This window comes from Dipodomys merriami, unplaced genomic scaffold, assembly GCF_024711535.1.
Source record: "Dipodomys merriami isolate MVZ:Mamm:240054 unplaced genomic scaffold, mDipMer1.0.p SCAF_24, whole genome shotgun sequence".
NCBI classification, from domain to species: domain Eukaryota; kingdom Metazoa; phylum Chordata; class Mammalia; order Rodentia; family Heteromyidae; genus Dipodomys; species Dipodomys merriami.
The window spans coordinates 23,847,188-23,869,273 of record NW_027203826.1 but is presented as its reverse complement, the minus strand read 5'-3'; the positions used below and the strand labels follow the sequence as shown (position 1 = coordinate 23,869,273).

The window sequence follows — 22,086 nt, the reverse complement described above, 5'->3', positions numbered from 1 at the left end:
CCAATCATGCCTCAATAAGCACTTAGAGTATTTATACATGACTAAGCCTACTGACAAGAAGTGTCAGATTTCTGACTTTCTATGTATAGTACTTTTCTAACAAACACAACAATGAAACAAACAGGAGCCTCTAGAGCTACTTGTCAATGCAGTTATGGAAGCATAGTCAAAATGACCACATTTCAAAGAGGCAATCGAGGAAGCTCTTACATTAGTCAAGGCATTGCATAGTGATCTGGCTACAAGAACAGGTGCCAGTTATGCTACCAGGACTGTTCAGAATATGATTAAATTATTTGGGGTAGAGGAATGTTCTTTTATGTAAAAACAACAAAATAAAACCTTTCTTCAATAGTTAGCCCTTAAGTTTCATAAGATGTCAGGGCTCAGTTAACAACAAAACAAAATTTAAAAAAACACCTAGGTAAACTGTACAGGTTTGTTTTTTGTTTGTTTTTGTTGGTCCTGAGACTTGAACCCAGGGCCTGGATATTTTGCTCAAGGCAAGCACTCTACCACTTGAGCCACAGCATCACTTCCAGTTTTTTTTAATAGTTTATTGGAGATAAGAGACTCTGGAATTTCCTATGCAGGCTGGGTTTGAACCTTGATTCTCAGATTTCAGCCTCCTGAATAGCTAGGATTACAGGTGTGAGCCACTGGGCACTGGGCTTGTACACTATTTTTTTTAGGAATCCTTTTTATTTCTTTGACTTCCTACCACTGATGTATGAGTTCCAAATATAAATTAGTGAAACCCATTTTCCTGTAATATGACTTATTAAGTTCAATCTCATTGCACTTTCATTTAGTCTTTTTGTCAAGTAGCTTGAATAATATATAAAGTTGGAAGCTGTATCTGGTCTATTTATGTCAGAGGCATGTAACATAGTATTAGGCAGAATTAAAAAACTGAATGGTAGAAAGCTGTCAATTCAGTATTTTACAAGAGACTGATACTATTCATTGTCACTTCTATCTGACTTACTTGTTATTAGCTTATATTAGTTATGCAGAGGAGGATTTCATTATTACTATATTTCCACACAGTTTTTACAATATGTTAAGTTCAGTCTTACCTCCTCTATCACTCTCTCTTTATCCTTCCTCCCTTCTTTCCTTTCCAAAACAGTTTCAATGGGTTTCCTTGTTAATTTTCATAGTTGTAAATTATCTTTCAACTGTATTCATCATCATCCAAACTATATCTCAAAATTATTTGCCCTCTACTATTCAATTTTCCCTTCCTCATCTACTTCTAAGTAGCTCCTTAGTTAAATTCATGTTCTGTCTTTATAGATCTATCCATCCATCTATCTATCTATCTATCTATCTATCTATCTATCTATCTATCTATCTATCTATCTATCTATCTATCTATCTATCTATCTCTATAAGTAGTTACATACAAAATGGATATATATGTATGTATATGTCCATGAATATGTATAGCTTTTGCTTGGTCTAGCTGCTACATATGAGTGAAAATATACAGTATTTTTTGAGCTTGGCTTTCTGGCTCATTTTTTGGATCATACAAACGTGTCAAGTTATTAAGCATTTATCAATCAAAAAAGAAATAACTAGGACCTGGGTGCTTGTGCCTCACTCCTGTAATCCTAGACACTCAGGAAGTTGAGATCTGAGGATTGTGGTTCAAAGTCAGCCTGAGCAGGAGAGTCTATGAGACTCCATAACCACCAAAAAGCCAGAAGTAGAGCTGTGGTTCAAAGTGGTAGAGCACTAGCCTATAGCAAAAAGAGCTCAGGCTCAGGGACAGTACCTAGACCCTGAGTTCAAGACCCATGACTGACAAAAGAAAGAAAAAGAGAGACAGCACCTAGACCCTGAGTTCAAGCCCCATGACTGACAAAAGAAAGAAAAAGAGAGAAGGAGTGCAAGGAAGAGAGAAAAATAACTAGGGAATTGTGTTATTGCACTTGTACCTTGCCTAGCTTAAAAAAAAAAAAGCATGGATGCTTTGTTGTACCTGTGTACAATGTATCTGTATCTTAAAAGTGAACCAAGGAAGTGGCGCTGTAGCTCAAGTGGTAGAGCGCTCTCCTTGAGCTGAAGAGCTGAGGGACAACGCCCAGGCCCAGAGTTCAAGCCCCACGACTGACAAAAAAAAAAAAAAAAAAAAAAAAGTGAACCAAAAAGGTAGATGGTCTCCTAGGAATGAGTTTTATCACTGCTTAGATGTTGATAGAGTCCAGATGAGCACAGTATAGTTTTATGTATTCCTACTCTCATATATGGTATAAATGAAGAAAAACTAGTTATTGAGTACTAGCTATATGCTAGGTGGTATGAGAGATTTGTTTATATATACAGCTTATTAAAATTTCAGAGCCTCTTAGCCAAGTAAGGTGGTGTTATCATTTTACAGAGGCTAAGAGAGTATCTAAGTAACTTACCCATGTCAAATAGCTAATATGTGTAACTAAAGACTGGGGAATAACTCTGTAAGGTGATCTACAATTTGTCACCGAAACATCTCAAAGTCCTTTTCTTTTGTCTGTGATTTCCCTGCAAAGTTTGTTAAAGATGATGTATAAGTTCAAGTTCTTATTACTCCTTTGAGTTACTTATTACTTACTTCCTCATGTCTTCATGCTGCACATTAGTTTTCCACTTGTCAACCTGTCTTTGTTAGGATTGAGATTTGAAGCCAGCCCTGCCAGAAAAGTCCTTGAGATTTTATCTCCAATTAACCAGCAAAAAGTTGGAAATGGAGATATGGTTCAAATGGTAGAGCACTCACTTTGAATAGAAGCTAAGAGATAATGCCCTGGCACTGAGTTAAGTCCCAGAACCAACACACACTTTTATTTTGTAATTTATTGCTATATCTCATCAGTGACAAATAAACTATCTAGGGCTTGGGAGAAAGAAGAAATATTGAGATGAGGGTAACTCATCTAATATTATTATTTTTAAGAAAAACAGAGCCAAATTATATAATTATAAAATTACTTGACTCATTTTTGCTTCTTTTTTACCAGGATCCTTTTGGACAAGAAGTTGTTAGATTCTAGTTTATATAAGAAAAGTAGTGTTTCTGCAAGTGTTTTTGAAAACAAGTCAGATTAAAACATTTTCTTAACCACTTAAAAATTTCATCGTTGCTGATTGCTGACAGCTCATACCTATAATCCTAGCTACTCAAGGATGCTGAGATCTGAGGATCATCGTATAAAGCCAGCCCAAGTAGGAAAGTCCTTAGACCCTTATCTTTAATTAACCACCCGAAAAAAAAAAGCTGGAAGTAGAGCTGTGGCTCCAGTGGTGGAATACTAACTAGCCTTGAGCAAAAAAGCTCAAGGATAGTACTCAGTCCCTTAGTTCAAGCCTCAGAAACAACACTAACTACATAAATAGTATATTGTCAAAAAAAATAGTAAGCTAATAAATCACTGAACTCTTTTTTTTCTTGCAAGCCAAATGCTATCTTATTCTTCAACGTGGAGTGTCTGTGGTAGTGTTTGTCGCTCTCACCTACCAGTAGTACAGTCTTCCCAAACAAAATCTAAAGCAGAACTTCCATATTGAAATAGGCTAAAGATAGAGGTACTGTTGCTATGCATATATGTATGCTATCTGTGTGTAATATACATATATAATATATATGTAATATGTAGTACATGCATATTATATATAGCATACACACATATACTATATATAGTATATATTATCATATATAGTATATATACACGTATATACTATATATAATATATATATATACAAACATACATATCACATTTAACTAAATGATTATTTAAATGTGTAAGCTTTTAAGGTATTTTTTTTCCTCCTGAAATTTTAGACAGAGAAATCAAATGCTATTTTGGTAAAGGAGGTGGTATCTTCCTTCCTATTTCTTTCACTTTAGCCTCAATTCCATAATTAATTGGTTTCTTTATGATTATAGAGATATGCCAATATATTTCTATTTGATTACGAATAGATTTGTAGCTTTTATATGTAAGACTCAAAAAATTGTGCTCTGACCTCTTAGACCTATTTTTTTTGGGGGGGTCCGGTTGTGGGGCCTGAACTCTGGGCCTGGGCACTGTCCCTTAGCTCTTCAGCTCAAGGCTAGCACTCTACCACTTGAGCCACAGCGCCACTTCTGGCTTTTTTTTTCTTTTTGCTGTGGTGCTGAGGAATCGAACCCAGGGCCTCATGCATGCAAGGCAAGCGCTCTACCACTGAGCCACCTTCCCAGCCCTCTTAGACCTATTTTTTTGGTACCATGCTGAAGCCTAGTATAAAGATATTAGTGTGGTATTTATGAAACTAATCTACAACTGATTATTCACATCAACGAAATTAAGAAAGCAAACATGAAGAGTATAAAATTTAAACTGTGCATAATTCTTAATGTTATCAGCCTTATTAAGGAAGGATCTATTCCATCACCGATTGTCAAGAGAATGTTTAAAAAGCTAACTGCTTATCAAAGAAGTTATTTTTGCTTTGAGAATCTCAACTTCAATAGTTTCTGACATGTACATTATTAATAATATACTGTAGAGTTTTATGTTTTAGCATATTTTATGTTTATAAAAGTCTTCCTTTCCGGGCAGCCTTCCTGGCATGCTGAAATGCTTCTGTACACCATGATGGTGTGAAAAGTCATTACGAGTGCTCAAGAATATCACCTTGAGGGCGTGTCACTTCTTAGATGCTCAGCTTTCCTCGTCTGTTCAACAGACGAGTTCAATGTGAAATACTGAGTATTTCATCTACCCTACCACCTATGTTTGGTAGAGATTCTGTTATTTGACAAGGATTGGAGCTTCCCATTTTAAACATACAAAACAAAATGAGACTTTTATATGTTCTCCTTGTTAGAAAGCAAGAGTGAATCAGGGCAGCCTTTTGGATGCTACGTGATTTTTTCTGTGACATCACATGTTAGAAGCTAGTTCATCTGTCTGTGGGTTTAGGATTCAACAGCATGAGCTGTCAGACTAACACTGATTGAAGGTGGACTGGGAAGAGGAAGCGCATCTGTCCAATGGCTCACCATTGGCTTCTTATTACAGCATTTTCCCCCGAGACACACTCTGCATGCTCATTCACCTACCTCCTCCTCCTCTTCCCTCCCCTTCCTTTCTTACCCCTTCATTACTGATTCACAGCAAGAGGCAGCACGCAGCACGGCAGTAGCAGCAGCAGCAGCAGCAGCAGCAGGGCTGCTTGTCAGGAATCAAGGATTGCAATGAGCTCATCCTTTTCTCCTTGCAGCTTCACAACTGCCCTGTCTTCCTGGATACTGCTGCTGCCTGCACGCATACACACACACACACGCGCACACACACACACACACACACACACACACACACACACACACGCTCTCATGCTAGATGCTTCTGAGATGGTTGTCTGTTTTCACACATGTATCTGAACTCTGGTGCATCACTCTTGGCTTCTATCTTTTTTTGCCATTTGAATGTTTTTGCTGCTTTTTTATTTAGACCAGCATTTGATTTTTTTTTTTTTTGAGCCGACATTAGGGCTTTTGCATAGTGGATAATTTAGTCAAAATGTTTTTCTCGTGGCGACATTAGCTGACAATTCCCACCACAGACTGTTTTGTACATCCTCCTGGGGAGACGTAAGCCTGGCTTCCCTCCACCACAGTTAAGATTGTGGATAACAGATCCAGTTTTCTCACTCTGGATACCTACTTATTGCTCATGGAAGAAGGGGTGCCCTGCCCAGCCCCAGCTGCTAAGCTCACACCTCCTGTCAAAAAGTCCCAGGACATGCACGACGAGAGGAGCAAGCTGGTGAATGAGTATGCATGTCGAGTGCTGGAACTTCTGGGGATGGGGCATCGGCTGTTTGTACCTCGACTTCTGGCGGTGAGATGTTTTTCATTGAACTTCATTTGTAGAGAATCTGCTACCATCTGTGAGAATGTAGCCCCGGAGGAGGCTTGTGATCTGTTTTCTTCTCTTTCTCCCCTTTCTATGGAGAAGGAAGGGCTGAGTGGCCACTGCTGTGCGGCTGCTTGGAGCCTAGTCCATGCCACTCCTTAATTGGCTGGAGAAAATTATGGCCCTTTTCTCAAGCCTAGAGTCACATTAGTGACATTATCTCTGTGGCAGAGGGAAAAAAAATTTTTTTTCTGGCTGTCTAGACTCAGCAAGAAAGCAGAATATCCAAGTGCTTAATGTAGACACTCTGTCATTTATGTCTCCAAAGGGTTAAATTTTACAACAAATATAGCCACTTCTATAGACTATGTGTGGCTTGCTTTCTAACCTCCCCTCTTTAATTGCCAATTAGATTGGGGCGGAAGGTTACTACCTAAATATTCTTAGGTAGGAAATCATAGATTTCTCACTGGAAATGATTTAACAATGTATCTATAAAACAGATTAAAGATGCTGGGTCTGTGTTGTAAGTCTGGGAAGCCTGGCTCCCTTGTTACATGATTTCCTGAATAAGAGAAAAATCATCCTTCCTCATTTCCTACAAAGGGTTAAAAGTGAATACCCACAATCACTGTGGCAGGGTTTCTCCTTAGTGGTTTGAGAACTATACCTAGCAACTATTCTGTGATATAATTGGTCTACAGTAGCCCTGTACCATTTTTTGGTAATAGGTTAAAAAAATAATTTGGCATTCTCTGTTTTATAGAGTAGGATTTTGTTTTTAAAAAAATACCTTTCCACATTGTTTCCTCACGATTCTCTTAGACACATAGTACAGTATTTACTTGGCTGAATTTAACTTACCTCTCACACATCTTCCTCCACTATAGATCATTTCTGTTTATAGTTATCTTTATAACTAATGCCATCTTTATGTACTCATTTGCATGCTAATGTAATCTCTTCTGAATAATTCTCTTCTGAATAACCATGACAGACATGTAAGTTAGCCATGTATGGAAGGAATTTCCCACCCTTAAGAAAGTCTGTTTATCATTTCAAGATAAAGCTAGATGCAGTGGCTACAGTATATAATGGCGTACAGTTACAGGGAGACATTTTTAAGAAATAGTTGTTTTTTTTATTTAACTAAGAATTTTAAAAAACATAATGCATATGTTTTAATGCCTGAACAAAAATCATGCTTCTTTAAATCATATTTGTAATTAATAAAGGAGAAAATTGAAGAGTCACAGTTCTATTAGAAAGGATTTTTTTGGTTCTTTAGAAGCTCAGGAATTTTGACATTAGGAACTACTAAAATAGAGTTCAACATAGTATTTATATTGCTGAGGAATCTGGTTTAGTGTAATATATTTCCATGGCTCCAACACCAGTTAACTTTGTGGCTCAGAGCATCTACTGGTATCTTTTCAATCATCTTGTACAGTAGTATCTTCTTGGCATTTACATTCTCAGTGTTTTGGAGGAATGCACAAATTGATAACTAAGAATACTCAAATTGGCATTGGGATGAGTTCAAATTGCTTCTAACTAGAAAAAAAATTAAATTAGCAATGAAATCCACAAGGAGTTGGGTTCACAAGCTTGAGCCCTTGGGGAGGCCATATATATCTGTATGTTGTAGTTGTACAAGTCTGTGTGATTGCTCTTTAGACATGTAAGATAATGTATCCCTCATGTTGTTTTGAACTCTCTAATATTCACAGAGTAGGTAATAACGTCATTTACATTACATGTACAAACCATATGTTGAATTGTTCTATGAGGCCATTTAGAAATCTCTAATTGTTATACACAGTTATACTTAAAAGATGATTGATAGAATCAGGGTACTCTGTATTTTGAGAAATCACATGCCCTTAAAGTAGCAATATGATAGTTGATTGGGATCTACTCTACTGTCCAATGAGTTATTGCTCCAAGTTGGGCATATACCAGGTAGAAAGAAGTACAGTTGTTCACCTTGTATTATTGGACTGGCTAATAATGTGCAATGTCTAATCTGAACAAGTGGTCCTAAGAGGAATCTCCTTGAATGTAGTATTATTACCTTTCCATTTTCAGTCAAGAGGATATGCATGGATGTAGAAGACATGTCTCTGTGACTTTTAAATCAAATTTTATTTTTTTGCTGGTTCTGGTTTGAACCCGGTCACTGTTCCTGAGCTTTTGTGCTCAAGGCTAATGTTCTACCACTTGAGCAACAGCTGCACTTCTGGATTTTTTGTAATTTAGTGGAGATAAGAGTCTCACAGACTTTCCTGTCTGGGCTGGTTTCAAACTGTGATTCTCTGATCTCAGCCTCCTGAGTAATGAGGATTACAGGCGTGAGCTACTGACACCTGGCTTCTTTTAGATCATATTTTTAACACAAACACATTTAAGTTAAACATATGTATATACTTCTTTATTTTAAAAATCCTATTCAGTTTTTAAATTACAAGACAAGTTTTAAAAACCAAAATAATAATAACAGTTTGTCAAGGCAGATTTTCAGATTTGAACTCTGAGCTTGCTTTATTATTCCCTGATTCACAGAGGTATCATCAATCCACTAGAATATAAGGCCTCTGTTATTCCTACTTGGAAAGAGACCACTGATTGAACAGAGGCTGCATATTTAGAATTTTTGCAACTTGCCATTTAAAGGTACAGCCAGTAAGAACTGTTTCCCCTTAACAAATCAAGTACAGTGCTTTGTAGTATATATTAATACAAGGCATCAATTCCATGGGCAACTCACCAAACATGTTTCTTTGATGAAATTAAAATACCAAAGCAGGAGAAGAAAACATCTTAGATATCAACTAAGTAGTCTCCCTTTTCTGAAGACTATTCTTCCAAATGACCCTTAGGCCTCCAAAAAGGCATTTTAAGTAAAGAAAAATCCTATTGGACACTATAACAGGAAGAAAAGGCCATTTGAATTAAAAATAGTGAAGGGGAAAAAAAGAATCACATTTACATTTTCTTTCACATGATCCCCTAAAAGAATTTATTTATTTTTTTTATTTTTATTTTTTGGGTCCGGTCATGGGGCCTAAAAACTCTGGGCCTGGGCACTGTCCCTTAGCTCTTCAGCTCAAGGCTAGCACTCTACCACTTGAGCCACAGCACCACTTCCGGCTTTTTTTTTTTCTGCTTACGTTGTGCTGAGGAATTGAACCCAGGGCCTCATGCATGCAAGGCAAGCACTCTACCACTGAGCCACCTTCCCAGCCCCAAGAATTTATTTTTTATTAGAGACCCTTAAGGAAAGATTTGTCATCTAAAACTACTGAGAAGTTTAGAGCTAACACTTAGCTGTTAGAACTATTTCTACTCACCCTGCTTCTTTAAAAAAAAAAAAAAAGTCACTTTAAAATGTGATAAACCTTTGCACTGAATTTTTCAGTGGGAAAACACTTTGGAAATGGTGTTAGTGTCACATGACAAGAGTGCTTACTCCTAAAATGTGTGAACTTTGGAGAAGGAAAAAAGGTTTTTCTCTGTTCACAGTCATGCTCTCCTCTTTGTTTTGTGGATTTTTTCCTTTTGCTACCATATGACACAAGAAGCTATTAGCAGATAATTACATATTAAAATTAGTTTCAGTACTGATACTTTAGGTACTTTCCACAATGAGTCTCAAGGACATCCAGGAAAAGTAGGGTTGACATATGCATATATATATATTAATATATATTAATATATCCAGTAGATTTTCCAGCTAACTTTTATTGGCCATTGTAAGGTTTCATTTTGATTAACTTCTTAAGCTATCACATTATATCCTTTTTTTAATTTGTGGATTTTTCAAGAACATTAATTTTAAGCAGAGGTGAAATAACAGAAGGAAAGTAGGTCTATTCTTTTGATCTATGTTACTAACAGCTAGAAAGATTGCCCATTGAAGAGAGATTACAACTTTTAAAAGAAGTTAAAACTCCCAATATAGGGCTTATTATATGTATTTCTAATTCCCCTTAAAATTCCAAAACCATTTGTATATTAAAATAAGTCCAAAATCACCTTCTTAACTTTCTCTGTAGAAATTTGGGCTTCATACTATTTGATAATGGTTGAAGCAGAGCCTTTATAAATTTATGGACTAAATTTATTTTGGTGTCTATTATAATGTACCAGTCAACTTTACCATGACAAATGTAGAGGATACTTAATATTACTTTTCTCTCTGAATATTTCTTCTTACCTCCTTGAAAGGAGAGACTTGTTTAAATTTTTTAAATTTTGTAATCTCTTTATATAATTCCCTTCAAATAAAGGAATAAACCATGTTACCTTTGAGAAAGTAATTAGTAAACATGTTTTATATCTTTTAAAATGATTTGTCAAAGCCAGACGCCAGTGGCTCAGCCTGTATTCCTAGCTACTCAGGAGGCTGAGATCTGAGGATCATGGTTCAAAGCCAGCGCAAGCAGGAAATTCCGTGAGACTCTTATCTCCAAATAACTATCAGAAAACTGGAAGTGGCACTGTGGCCCAAGTGGTAGAGTACTTGCCTTGAGCTGAAGAGCTTAGGGTCAGCACCCAGGCCCAGAGTTTAAGCCCCATGACCAACCTCCCCCCGCAAAAAAAAGATTGGTCGGAATATTTGGGGATCAAAAGATAAATGTTGATAGAGACTAATTTGTAATTATCTATCCCTTAATAGTTCTTATTTATAAGATGATAGAGCTGGGGGGTGTGGCTCAGGTAATAGAGCACATTCCCAATATATGCAAAGCTCTGAGTTCAATCCCTAGTACAAAAAGGAAAAAAAATAAATAAAAGAATCTTGATCTCAGCCTCCCATATAGGTGGGATGACAGGCATGCACTATTGTGCCCAGCTGTTGGTTGAGAAGAGGGTCTCATGATCCTACCCCCCGCCCCAATCCCTGAAACTGGCCTCAAACTAGGCTCTTTCCTATATCATCCTCTTGAGTGTCTAGTATTGTAAGTGTGAGCAACCATGCCCAGTTTAGGGACACAGTTTTCAATCTTGAGTGTTATAAGCACAAAATTATATTCTCAGCCTGTCTTAATAATCAGAGAAAGTATTTGTGCAGTTATGAACTTCATTATAACAGTTAAATTATAATCTTTATAAACTGTGTGAGGACTGGTAGCTCTGGGTGAAGATACATTTTCTTGTCATAGAAAACATTGCTAATGTTTTGGACTAATAGTGTTATAATAATATTTGTCATTTATAAAGCATTTAACAAATTTCCCAGTGATTCAATTTTTTTAATGTTAGTAAGATGTTTTTATAAAGTATGTGTATAAGAATATAGGAAAAAAGACAAACTAATGTGAAAGTTAGCTGAGTATCAATGATAAGACTTATATCTTAGGTTTTTCAAAAAATACTTTTCTTTTGGGGAGCATAAATACATAATCTGGAAAATCATGTGAACTCTCCATATAGATATACCCATATATGTATATGATTATGATTTTAAATTATGATTTAAAATGGTTGTGAGGTATAGATTATTAGCAGGACATAGGCTGAACATGAGTAAGGCCTTGAGTTCAATGTCTAGCACCAATAAAAATAAGTAAAAAATGTAGAGCAAAATAAAACAAAACTGCATTCTTCCAAATATTGGCAGAGCAAGAACTGTTCATCTTTTCTTCATAGAGAGAAAACCTTTCAGATACAGTTGTCAGAAAAATTGAGAGTTATCATTATAAGCTTATAATCTGCTTATAGCATTAAAAAGGTTTTTGAGGTGATACTGAGTGATTATGGAAGTTTCTAAAAGATAGAAAATTAGAGGGAAAAGCCCACCAGAATCAAAGTAGGACTTCATCCTATCTTCTAAAATACCATGACTTTTTCTTACTGGTGTTCTTTTTTGTTTGCTTGTTTAAAATGAAATTTGTTATATGGGATTCTTTGAAAAGAATGTGAATTCTTATCATTTAGACTGCCTTCTTTATGGAATTAAATGTCAGTGACATCAGAATTTTGTTAACCTTAAAAATATCAGTATTTAAGCATAATTCAGCAACATAGAAGCAGTTTACCAAGCTATTTGGCATTCACAGAATTCAGTCGTCTATTTTAACTTACTTGATTCTTGAACACTTGAGATTGACAATGTTTCTATTAAAAATGGGAAAACTTACATAACACTATGTGTTAACTAGAGTTCAAATTGGAGTGAATTTATTCCAATCTTTATAGCCTTGCTTGAATACTATCTAGATGTTGAACTAGCTACAGAACTAAATAAGATACAGTTTCCATACTTTGTATACCTGGACTTCCCTGCTTGATGATCTGCTTGAGATCAACTGAGTTGGGCAGCCATGTAATCAGGAGCACCAACAACGTCTGTATCTGGACAGAGGTAGACTTCAATGTTACCCTATTGGGGAGAACTGTTTAGCACTTCTTCAGAAAGTGTAATCTCTTCCAAGTAGTTTGTCTGTATATATGGCCAAACTTGACTACAATAGAGTTCCAGTGTGTGAGGGTGCCTGAGGTTTCATTGCTGATTACAACCTTTCTGCTTTTGTGTAAGCTCAAAGGTTAGGCTTGAAATCAAGCCTTAGGAAGAATTTTTAAATTAGATAATCAAGTTTCAGCCTCCAGGCAAGAGATTCCCAACCACTACAACCTTTTTTAGAGCATCTGTTTCTAAGAAACTTGAAGTGATGCCCTGAAAATTGAAGTGCTCTCAGAGGCCTTTGAAATTGGAATGCCTTGGCAGTGAGGACAGTAGATTGGGGGAGTGAAGGCTAATATTATGTCCTGATAAACTTGATAAGCAGCCCATCTTGAATTTTCCAAACAGTTAACAGAGTGATAACCAGTAGAACTGGCACTACATGTGGAAAAGGAAGGTGAGGCATGTGGTATGTCTGGTAGTTGGATACTTTCCCAGTGATTCAGCAGTTGCTATTCCAGTTAGAGAGCTTCCTTCAAACTTTTATTGTTTCCGGTAGCTGCTGCATCCAGCTAAAGTAATTGAGTTGTTAGCATGCTAAACATTCTCTCCAGCATTTATATATTTATATAAGTATCAATAATATTTATATTAAATGTTAAATATTACTTATTCTAATAATATCTAATATATTATACTAATATTTAATATAAATATTATTTATACTATTAATATTATAGGAGTTTTTTATATACATTTATTAGTGAAGAAATAAATCTGAGATATACTAAAGTTTTTGGATTTTGGTTTTCATGGCTTCTGTGTTGGGTGATAATCTGGGGGGAAGAATTTAAGTTCTTAAAAAAGGCCTCCCTCACATTCTACATTTGAACTGAAGTTTGGATCATAAAAAGGTTGCTATCCCTGTAAAGATTCCTGAGAAGACAGAAAACATCAAGGTTACTAACCTTCAGTTAGGAATGAGTTAAAGGAGGAGAGGTTGTTGGAAGGGAAATTGGAGGGATCTCAAGGATCTTAGGTCATAGAAGGCCATGGAAGTACTGGGAAGAATTTTGGATTTTACTCTGAGCAACCTGGGGACCATTGGAGGACTTTATACGGAACGGTCAGGTGATCTAAGACAGTTTCTGGGACAGGTACTGGTGTCTCATGCTTACAATCCTAGGTGCTCAGGAGACGGAGATCTTAGGATTGCAGTTTGAAGCCAGCCCACGCAAAAAGTCCCTGAGACTCATCTGCAACTAACCACCTGAAAACCAGAAGCGGAGCTGTGGCTCAAAGAGGAGAGCACTACTAGCCTTGAGCAAAATAGCTCATTGACAGTACCCAGGCCCTGAGTTCAAGCCCCATGACTGACAAAAAGAAAAACAAAAAGAAAAAAAGAAGACAAGTACAGTACATTCAGAGAGCAAGGGCAGAAGCAAGGATACCAATTCAGCAGTTACTGTTGTGGCTCAATCTAAGTAATGACAATGGCTTGGACCAGGGTGATGATGACAAGAATTAAGAACTTATTGTAATCAGAAATTTTCTGATTTCCTATTTTTTTAAATGCCATCTTTGGTATTAACAGCTTTACATTGAAATCTAAATAAAGTAACATTTTGAACTAATGCATAGTTCTGTAATTTCTAGAGGCCATACTTTTCAAGTTAGTGATGTTTTTGACAATTAAGAAACAATTTTAAAACATATTAAGCTCACTTCATTTGCAAATCTATTTACACACGGGTCTGGTTGAGGTAAAAAATAATAAATAAAATTCAGGAAACAGAAACTATATTTTCATGTGTTTATTATGCAGCTCATTTGATACAGAGAAGCTTTTGGTCAGTCCTGTGTGTATCATCAGTTGTATGTAAATTATTATGTGATCCACTGAGTATTTCCCTGTTCTTAATTCTATGAAAGTAGAATTATATTTGCCTTCCAGAATATAAATGATGCCCAAAAAACAAAGTAAAAGTTAAGGTGCTTCAGTGGTAAAGAGGACTTTTCTGGTTTGTTGGAAGGCAGCATGTTTTCAGCAGACATTGGGTGGTATTATGAGAAAAACAAATCAAGCATCCATAGTACAGTACTGAAATCTGAGAATGTGTGAGTTTTCTTCAACAGTAATTAATCTCCTTGGAGTCAGTGTACCTAAAGATTCCATGAATCTACTGTAATTCATTTGACTGCTTTGTGCCTATTCTTCCTAAATCTATATTATATATCAGGGTACTTGCCAAAGTTTTGTTTATACTTCTTAGAATATTTATTGTTCTACTCTCCCACTACTCAGGTAAACATTTTGCTTTGTACTTTTCATCTTTTTGTTTCTATGCACTTATTTCCATATGGTTGTTATTTATCAAGGAAATGTATTTTGCAAATAGTGGTTTTGATTTTTAAAAGTTAAATTGTTTTAATAGTTAAATTGTTTGCTTCATTTACTTTTCATAAGCATTCATTAAGATGTTGGGTCAATTTTTTTATTTTTTTTTCACAGCTATTTCTGTTCTTGGTTGAAAAGCCCTCTTCCCATGTAACTCTGCTGGGCTTTGAATGTACATTTTATTCAGTTAAATTTGTTATAACCCTTAAAATGATAATCAAGCAAAAGTCAGAAATTAGTTTAAGTCTATTCTCTCTCTCTCTCTCTCTCTCTCTCTACATATATATATATATATATATATATATATATATCGTGATAGTGGTACTAGGGATTGAACTTAAGTCCTCAAGTTTTCTAGATAGATGATCTACTTCTTGAGGTAGAATTTCACTTTATGCCTAGGCTGGCCTGGGCTGTGATTTTCCTAGTGTTCTGGGAATAACAGATGAGCTGCTGCACCCAGCCATTGGTTGAAATGGATTCTTGTGAACTTTTATACCCAGACTGACCTTGAACTACAATCTCTCAATCTTTTCCTCCCAAGTAGCTAGAAATACAGGCTTGAGCCGTTGTGCCAGGCTGAGAACTGTATCTTTTTCTTTTCCTGTATGGCCTTATTTTTTTTCTCAGAGCCGTAATTTGGTAAATTTTGCAAGATCCGCCGTGATAATTTTCAGGTAATATAAATTAAATGCCAGTGTGCTAATTAACTCTTTGATTCTTTCTAGAATTGAAAATAATTCTTTTTAGATTATAGAAATGTTTTAAATATTAGGAATATTATAAATACCTTCTAAACATTTTTGAAACTAATTAGATCTTAGCTATAAAAGTATATTCAGGAAAATAGAATTTATGTTTGTAATGCATTTGTTCTGAATGCAGGCCAAAATGTACTGATGGTTATTGGTGATTGTTTTGCAGACTTCAAAGGAAGATCTTCTGCAGGCTGATTTTGAAGGTGCTTTGAAGTTTTTCAGAGTTCAACTTCCAAAGAGGTACAGGGCAGAGGAGAATGCCAGGAGATTGATGGAGCAGGCTTGCAATATTAAAGTAAGATTTTGAACTTATTTATGTATGTTAAAGGTATAGCTTTAATACAGAATAACATAGGAGTGTTTAACTCCTATCTTACTGTGTTTAAGGTGAAGTATATGAAGTAATCTCGCCCTGACTTTTTCCTCATTCAAAGATGTAGAGCCTGCTATACCTTCTAGTACAATTTAGGGTGAAAGGTGGCAGGTCCCGATTGTAACAATCGGGTGACAAACATTTATCTTCTAGATGGGGGCTCCAGAATGGGCTGCTATAATAGTTGTTTCCATGACAGCAGACTTGGTATTTTGCTTTGCCATCTGTTTAAAGATTATTTAGGACAGAGCAAGAAAAGCCTGTTTAGCCAATGCAATGCTTTCCTTTATCTAAGGGATATGAAAAAGTTTGAGTCTTGTTCTGTCTATTTCCTTCCCACATGTGCCAAATGTCTTCATATATACTGGCACATATCATATATATGACTTAAAAATGCTTTAACTGAATTTAAATTGAAAATATGAAGTTTTGGTATTAGGTTAGAAAGCATACTTTTAAAATTTGAAACTAATTTATTGATAATAGTTCTTGTATGTCTGGAATATATTAGGAGTTCTTCTTACCCATGGCATAAATCTAAATTTGTCTCCTAAACAGACCCACAAGTACATTTTTGCAGAAAAAGAGAGACAATAAACAACATAATAAGTAATTTAATATCTTAGAAGGTGATAAATAGTTGTGGGAAATAAAATGTATAGAAAAACAATAGTAAATAAATTTTGGGGGGGAGAAAGGTTATGATTGCTATTAGTTAGGTAGCCCTTACTCAGAAAATGAGTGCTAAAGGTATTTTTTAAAGAAAAGAAGAAATGAATGAGACACAGGATTACTCATAGAGATGACTGGAAAAAACCTTCCAAGCAAAGGCAACTGCTTGAACAAAATGGAAACTGCCAAAGGCTCTGAGACCAGTTCAGGTTTGGTAGGTTAAGGAACAGTGTGCCTGAATTGAAAGAAATAAGAATAGTAAGAATAGATGTTAGAATGCTCACTAAAAGCATTGAAGATAGGAACCCTTGAAGGATTTTGAGTGGAAGAGTCTAGACTTTTAGAAGATGATGATGTTGTTTAGATAAGAATGAGTAAGACAATTAGGGAGATCAATAGGAGACTATGCAGTACTCCCTTTCACAGATGATGACAGATTAAACCAGGTTGGCAGTAATCATGATGGGATGGAGATGCAGATGGTTGGAACCTGGGTATATCTTGAAGATTTCATCATGTGTTACAAGTAATGTCACATGCAAATTGGAACATTTTTCAAATTACAATTGAACTTTTTAAAAATAATTTTCATCAGATTTCCTTTTGTCTACGCGTTCAGTATTTCTTCATATTAGGTTGAATTGATGGAATTGTAATTCTTACTGTTCAAGAACATCAGATATTAGATATATTAGAAATCATATATGATTTCCCTCAATATGCTTTTTTAAATTTATTTTTATTTATTTATTTGTTTATTGTCAATTGTAGGGCCTGAACTCTGGGCCTTAGCACTATCCCTGAGCTCTTCAGCTCAAGCTAGTGCTCTACCACTTGAGCCACAGCGTTACTTCTGGCTTTTTCTGCTTTTGTGTTGCTGAGGAATCGAACCCAGGGCCTCATACATGCAAGGCAAGCACTCTACCACTGAGCCACCTTCCCAGCCCAAGATTCTTCTTTATAATTAAAATAGGTGTCATATCTGTGAATGATAAAAACATAGATTGACCTAGTATTACTAAAATAGTTTGAGCAAAATTAGAACTACCTAGTCTAACATTAATTTCAAAGAAAACTTCAAAAAAGAAAAGCTTTTACTGAGGAACTCTCTAAGAGGAGGTAAAGACTAGGATGAAACCTGAAGACTTTTTATTCATATTGTATCTAGGCATGGGAAAGGATGCTCCATGCAGAAGATAAGCTTAGATGAGAAAAACATGGAATGTTCAAGACCTAAATATAGTCATGATTGATATTAAGGTGTAAGGAGAAAGAGGCAGCAATCTGGATTTGGAATTGGAGATGAAAATGATCAGATTTGCATTTTTTGAAAAAATGATTCTGGCTGCTGTGTGGAAAATGGATTGAAAGTATAAAATGAGATGTTGGTGACATACTAAATATGCTTCATTATCTAGGTGTAACTACAGGCTTGTGAGTGTGTGAGAGAGAGAGAGAAAGAGAAAGAAAGATACAAGATATTCAAGAGTCATAATCAAGAGTTCTTAGTAATTAAATATGAGTATTAGGGCAGAGGAAGCAATCCAGTAATGACACTCAACAGTGTTCCTTAGGCAACTTGACAGTAATCACACTGAGAAGGGAATCAAACAAAAACAAATTGCATGAATAGGACTTCATGAGTTCAGTTTTGAGTATGTTAAGTTTGTGGTTCATGTTCACAAACTCATACCCACGTAAATATCAATATCCAACAGATAAGTGGATATGAAGTAAGAACTGAGCCAAAAGTGAGGGCATTTTGATAAAGGAGTGTGCAGAGTGAACAGAGAAAAGGGCTGAGAATAGATATATTCACAGATTTTTTTAAAGGGCTGAGTAATAGAAGTTGGCAAGACTAAGAAGATGGGAAGAAATGCATCATGTCAGTGATTCCTAGAAGTCATGTAAGGTACTCAAAAAGTTCTGATAGTCTTTAGGGGGAGCTGTTTCAGTGGAGTGGTGCTGTATAACAACCAGCAATTATAAGAGTAAACATGAGATAATTAAGTGGAGAAATGAGATGAAGCAATTGTTTGAAAGATTATAAGGAAAGGATGGGAAATGGAAGAGATAGCCAACAAGCTAGAGAGTGAGTATGGGCAAGGAGAAGTCATGAGGCTAAAATGGATGGAATGGGAAATAGGAAAGATAAATCTTTAACTGCCAAAGAAAAACAAAACGTAATTCTAATGTCTCAACTAAGTATCTGCTATATGCCAGGTACTGTATGAAATTCAGAGACTGAGATTGTGAAAAAAGCAGATATGCTCTCTGAACTTATGGGGTTTACAGTACTGTGGGGAAGATATTAATTACATAATCATATTTATAAACAAATTTACAAAATGAGGTAAACACTTAGAAGAGATATAATAAGGATATATGAGTTTAATTGGGGTTAATGAAGTACGGTGAGGCCAGAGCTGTGGTACATCATTAGACTGTGGGAGACAAAAGAAAGGAAAGGAGATGTTCTTGATTTGCTTGATTTTTGAGAAATTTTCTTTTGCCAATTTCTGTGGTATAAATACTCCCTCTCCGGACGGTTTTAAGCTATCAGTGACCTAGCATCTGCATCAAATAATTTCTGAATATGAACAGCCATTACTCCAGAGTTAGTAGCTGCTGACTTTAGCATACCTCAGGATCACGAGGCTAGTTGGGCAAGAGTGGTTGTCAGAGTGGATAATGGATTTTAGTAGAAAAAAAAGTAGAGACAGATGGGGGTGAAGACACTGCAAGAGGGGGAAGGAAATAAAGAACTGTTATGCTCTATAGATAGGAAGAACGGTGATTTGTTTGTAGTTACCCAAGGAGGAAAAGTATTTGCTTTGGAAAATTCTAAGCTCTTATGGAATTATAACTCCTTTGTGCAGCTACTTAATGATGATGGTGATGATGATGATTCTAAGCTATATTCCAGCTCATTTACTTATATATGGTATTGGACAATTTCCATCCTCTCAGAATGGATGAATACAATTTGATTCTACCCTTCACAAATCATGGTTTTAATGAAATAACTGTGAATTTCTTTTTTCTTTTCTTTCTTTCTTTCTTTCTTTCTTTCTTTCTCTCTCTCTCTCTTTCTCTCTTTCTTTCTTTCTTTCTTTCTTTCTTTCTTTCTTTCTTTCTTTCTTTCTTTCTTTCTTTCTTTCTTTCTTTCTTTCTTTCTTTCTTTCTTTCTTTCTTTCTTTCTTTCTTTTTTTGTCAGTTGTGGGGCTTGAACTCTGGGCCTGGGCGCTGTCCCTGAGCTCTTCGGTTCAAGTGCTCTACCACTTGAGCTACAGTGCCACTTCTGGTTTTCTGGTGGTTAATTAGTGTTAAGAGTCTCATGGACTTTCCTGCCCCAGCTGGTTTTGAACCATGATCCTCAGATCTCAGCCCCATGAGTAGCTAGGATTATAGACATGAGCCACTGGCGCCTGGCTAGTACATTTCTTTTTTTTTTTTTTTTTTTTTTTTTTTTTTTTGTTGGTCGTGGGGCTTGAACTCTGGGCCTGGGCGCTGTCCCTCAGCTCTTCAGCTCAAGGCGAGCACTCTACCACTTGAGCTACAGCGCCACTTCCAGTTTTCTGGTGGTTTATTGGAGATAGGAGTCTCACGGTCTCTCCTGCCCGGGCTGGCTTTGAACCGCGATCCTCAGATCTCAGCCTCCTGTGTAGCTAGGATTACAGGCGTGAGCCACCAGCGCCCGGCTTGGCTAGTACATTTCTTTATCTTATCATGTTTTCTCATGGAAGATCTCCCTATGTATTTGTAACCATGGGTTTTAATTTATTTGAAAATAACTTTTATTTTAGAGCAAATCTATAAAGAGCATTCTTTTCTGTCTTAATTTTTATTGTGAAGATCCTAGATAGAGGAGTTACAGTTTCTCTTTTTTTGCATGGTATAAAGGTTAAGGCACCATTCTTATAACCAGCAGGGTCTTACTTGTTTCACCTTAGCCCTGACCACTCCAGGACATACCAACAAGTGAAAGAAGCAGGTCAAATGATAACAAATAGGACATAAAACAATTTATATTTTTGAATGGAGAGGAGCCCAAAAATAAATTTGTATTTTTCTTTGTATATTAAAGAACATTCTTATTTGAGGCAAAGAACTTCCAGTTTCTTCATGCTGTTTACTATTTACTGCTAGCTATTGTGCTGTACATGTATGAGTTGAGTTGGAGTCATACATATCAATATATAAAAACTATCTAAAGAAGAAATACTGTTCTGCAAGGCCCTTAGTCAGGAAGACATTTGACCTTTTACAAAGAGCAAATAGACAGATACAGATAGAGAAAAATAAAGGTGGAAATGAAGCCAGGACCTCAAAGGCCTTAGTTCGAAATTTGAATTTCATCTTAAATACAGTGTAAATCTTTTGAAGGTTTTTCAGATTACTTGACTCCTGTGAGAAAGAACAGATAGAATATAAAAGAAGAATGCAGTGCTACAGGTGGATGTTATCCAGGGGAGGTTTGGCTTGGATTAAAGAGAATTGGAAGAAATTCGTAGATTTAAGGTATATCTTAAAAGATATAATACCTCTAATCTTGTCTACTCAGGAGGCTGAGATTTAAGGATCATGGTTCAAAGCCAATCTGGGCAGGAAAGTCTATGAAAGAAACTTTTATCTACATTTAACCACCAAAAAAGTCAGAAGTAGAGTGGTGGCTAACGTGATAGAGTACACCCTTGATCAGAGGATACATGTAACTAATAAATTGGTTTGGTGGCTTGAAAATAAGTAAAATATAAATGGTTATTTCCAAGCATCTGATTTGAGACTCAGACTCTTGAGAGATCTTCTGAGCTGAGGAAGTCAAGACGTGATGTTGAAAGGAAATCAGAGTTGTTTTAGAAATATTAAGTTTGACAAGTAGGTAATACAAATAGATACAGTTTTGCTATATGTCACATTAAAACTATTGCATTTTTATAGTACTTTATGTAGTTGAAATCATTATTGAATAAGCCAGTGTAAATCTCATTGACAGGCAATTTTTTTAAGTAGTAGAAATTCATTGTAATAAATAGAACATTTATTTAAATTCATATTCCTAAAATACAAGATTGTCAAGAATTTGAAAATGAAGCATTATCTGAGAAAGACACTGTTGGATAGATTAACTAATTGTTCACCAAATCTGTTTTCCTTCTATCATCATCATCATTATTATTATTTTGTAGTGTTGAGGATTGAATCTAGGACCTCACATGTGTCAGATAAGTGCCCCCAACTTCTAGTTTCTTTGTGTATGTGTGTGTGTGTGTGTGTGTGAGAGAGAGAGAGAGAGAGAGAGAGAGAGAGAGAGAGAGAGATTTTAAAGAAAATCATTAGTAAATAGTAAAAAAAAAAGCAAGTTATACATCTGTTTAATAAACTCAGTGAATTGCTCTAGATGCTAACACAAACTTCCTCAGTTGTTAGCAGATGCAACATTATGAAGACACAATTGTTTGTTTTATAATCATTAGGACAATTTAAATCCACTAAACTCTAGAGTCAGCCATAGTGCTGCATGATTCAAGGCTAGCAAACAAGCTAGCTAGCCAGAAGTGTTAGTGCATACATCTGGTCTCAGTCACTTG

The 22,086-nt window shown here is 35.9% G+C and overlaps 1 protein-coding gene across 5 annotated transcripts in view; it reads left to right on the top strand.

The window, feature by feature from the left end:
- Rabgap1l (RAB GTPase activating protein 1 like) overlaps positions 1-22,086 on the top strand; it is a 460,833-nt gene that overhangs the window by 333,676 nt on the left and 105,071 nt on the right. For 4 of the 5 annotated variants that reach the window (XM_070034430.1, XM_070034428.1, XM_070034429.1 and 1 more), the window contains one exon: positions 15,617-15,745. In XM_070034430.1, the coding sequence (XP_069890531.1) occupies positions 15,617-15,745 (129 nt within the window). Of the gene's footprint in view, positions 1-5,213; positions 5,874-15,616; positions 15,746-22,086 lie in introns of those variants that run through there. The other variant, XM_070034432.1, reaches the window with a different exon arrangement.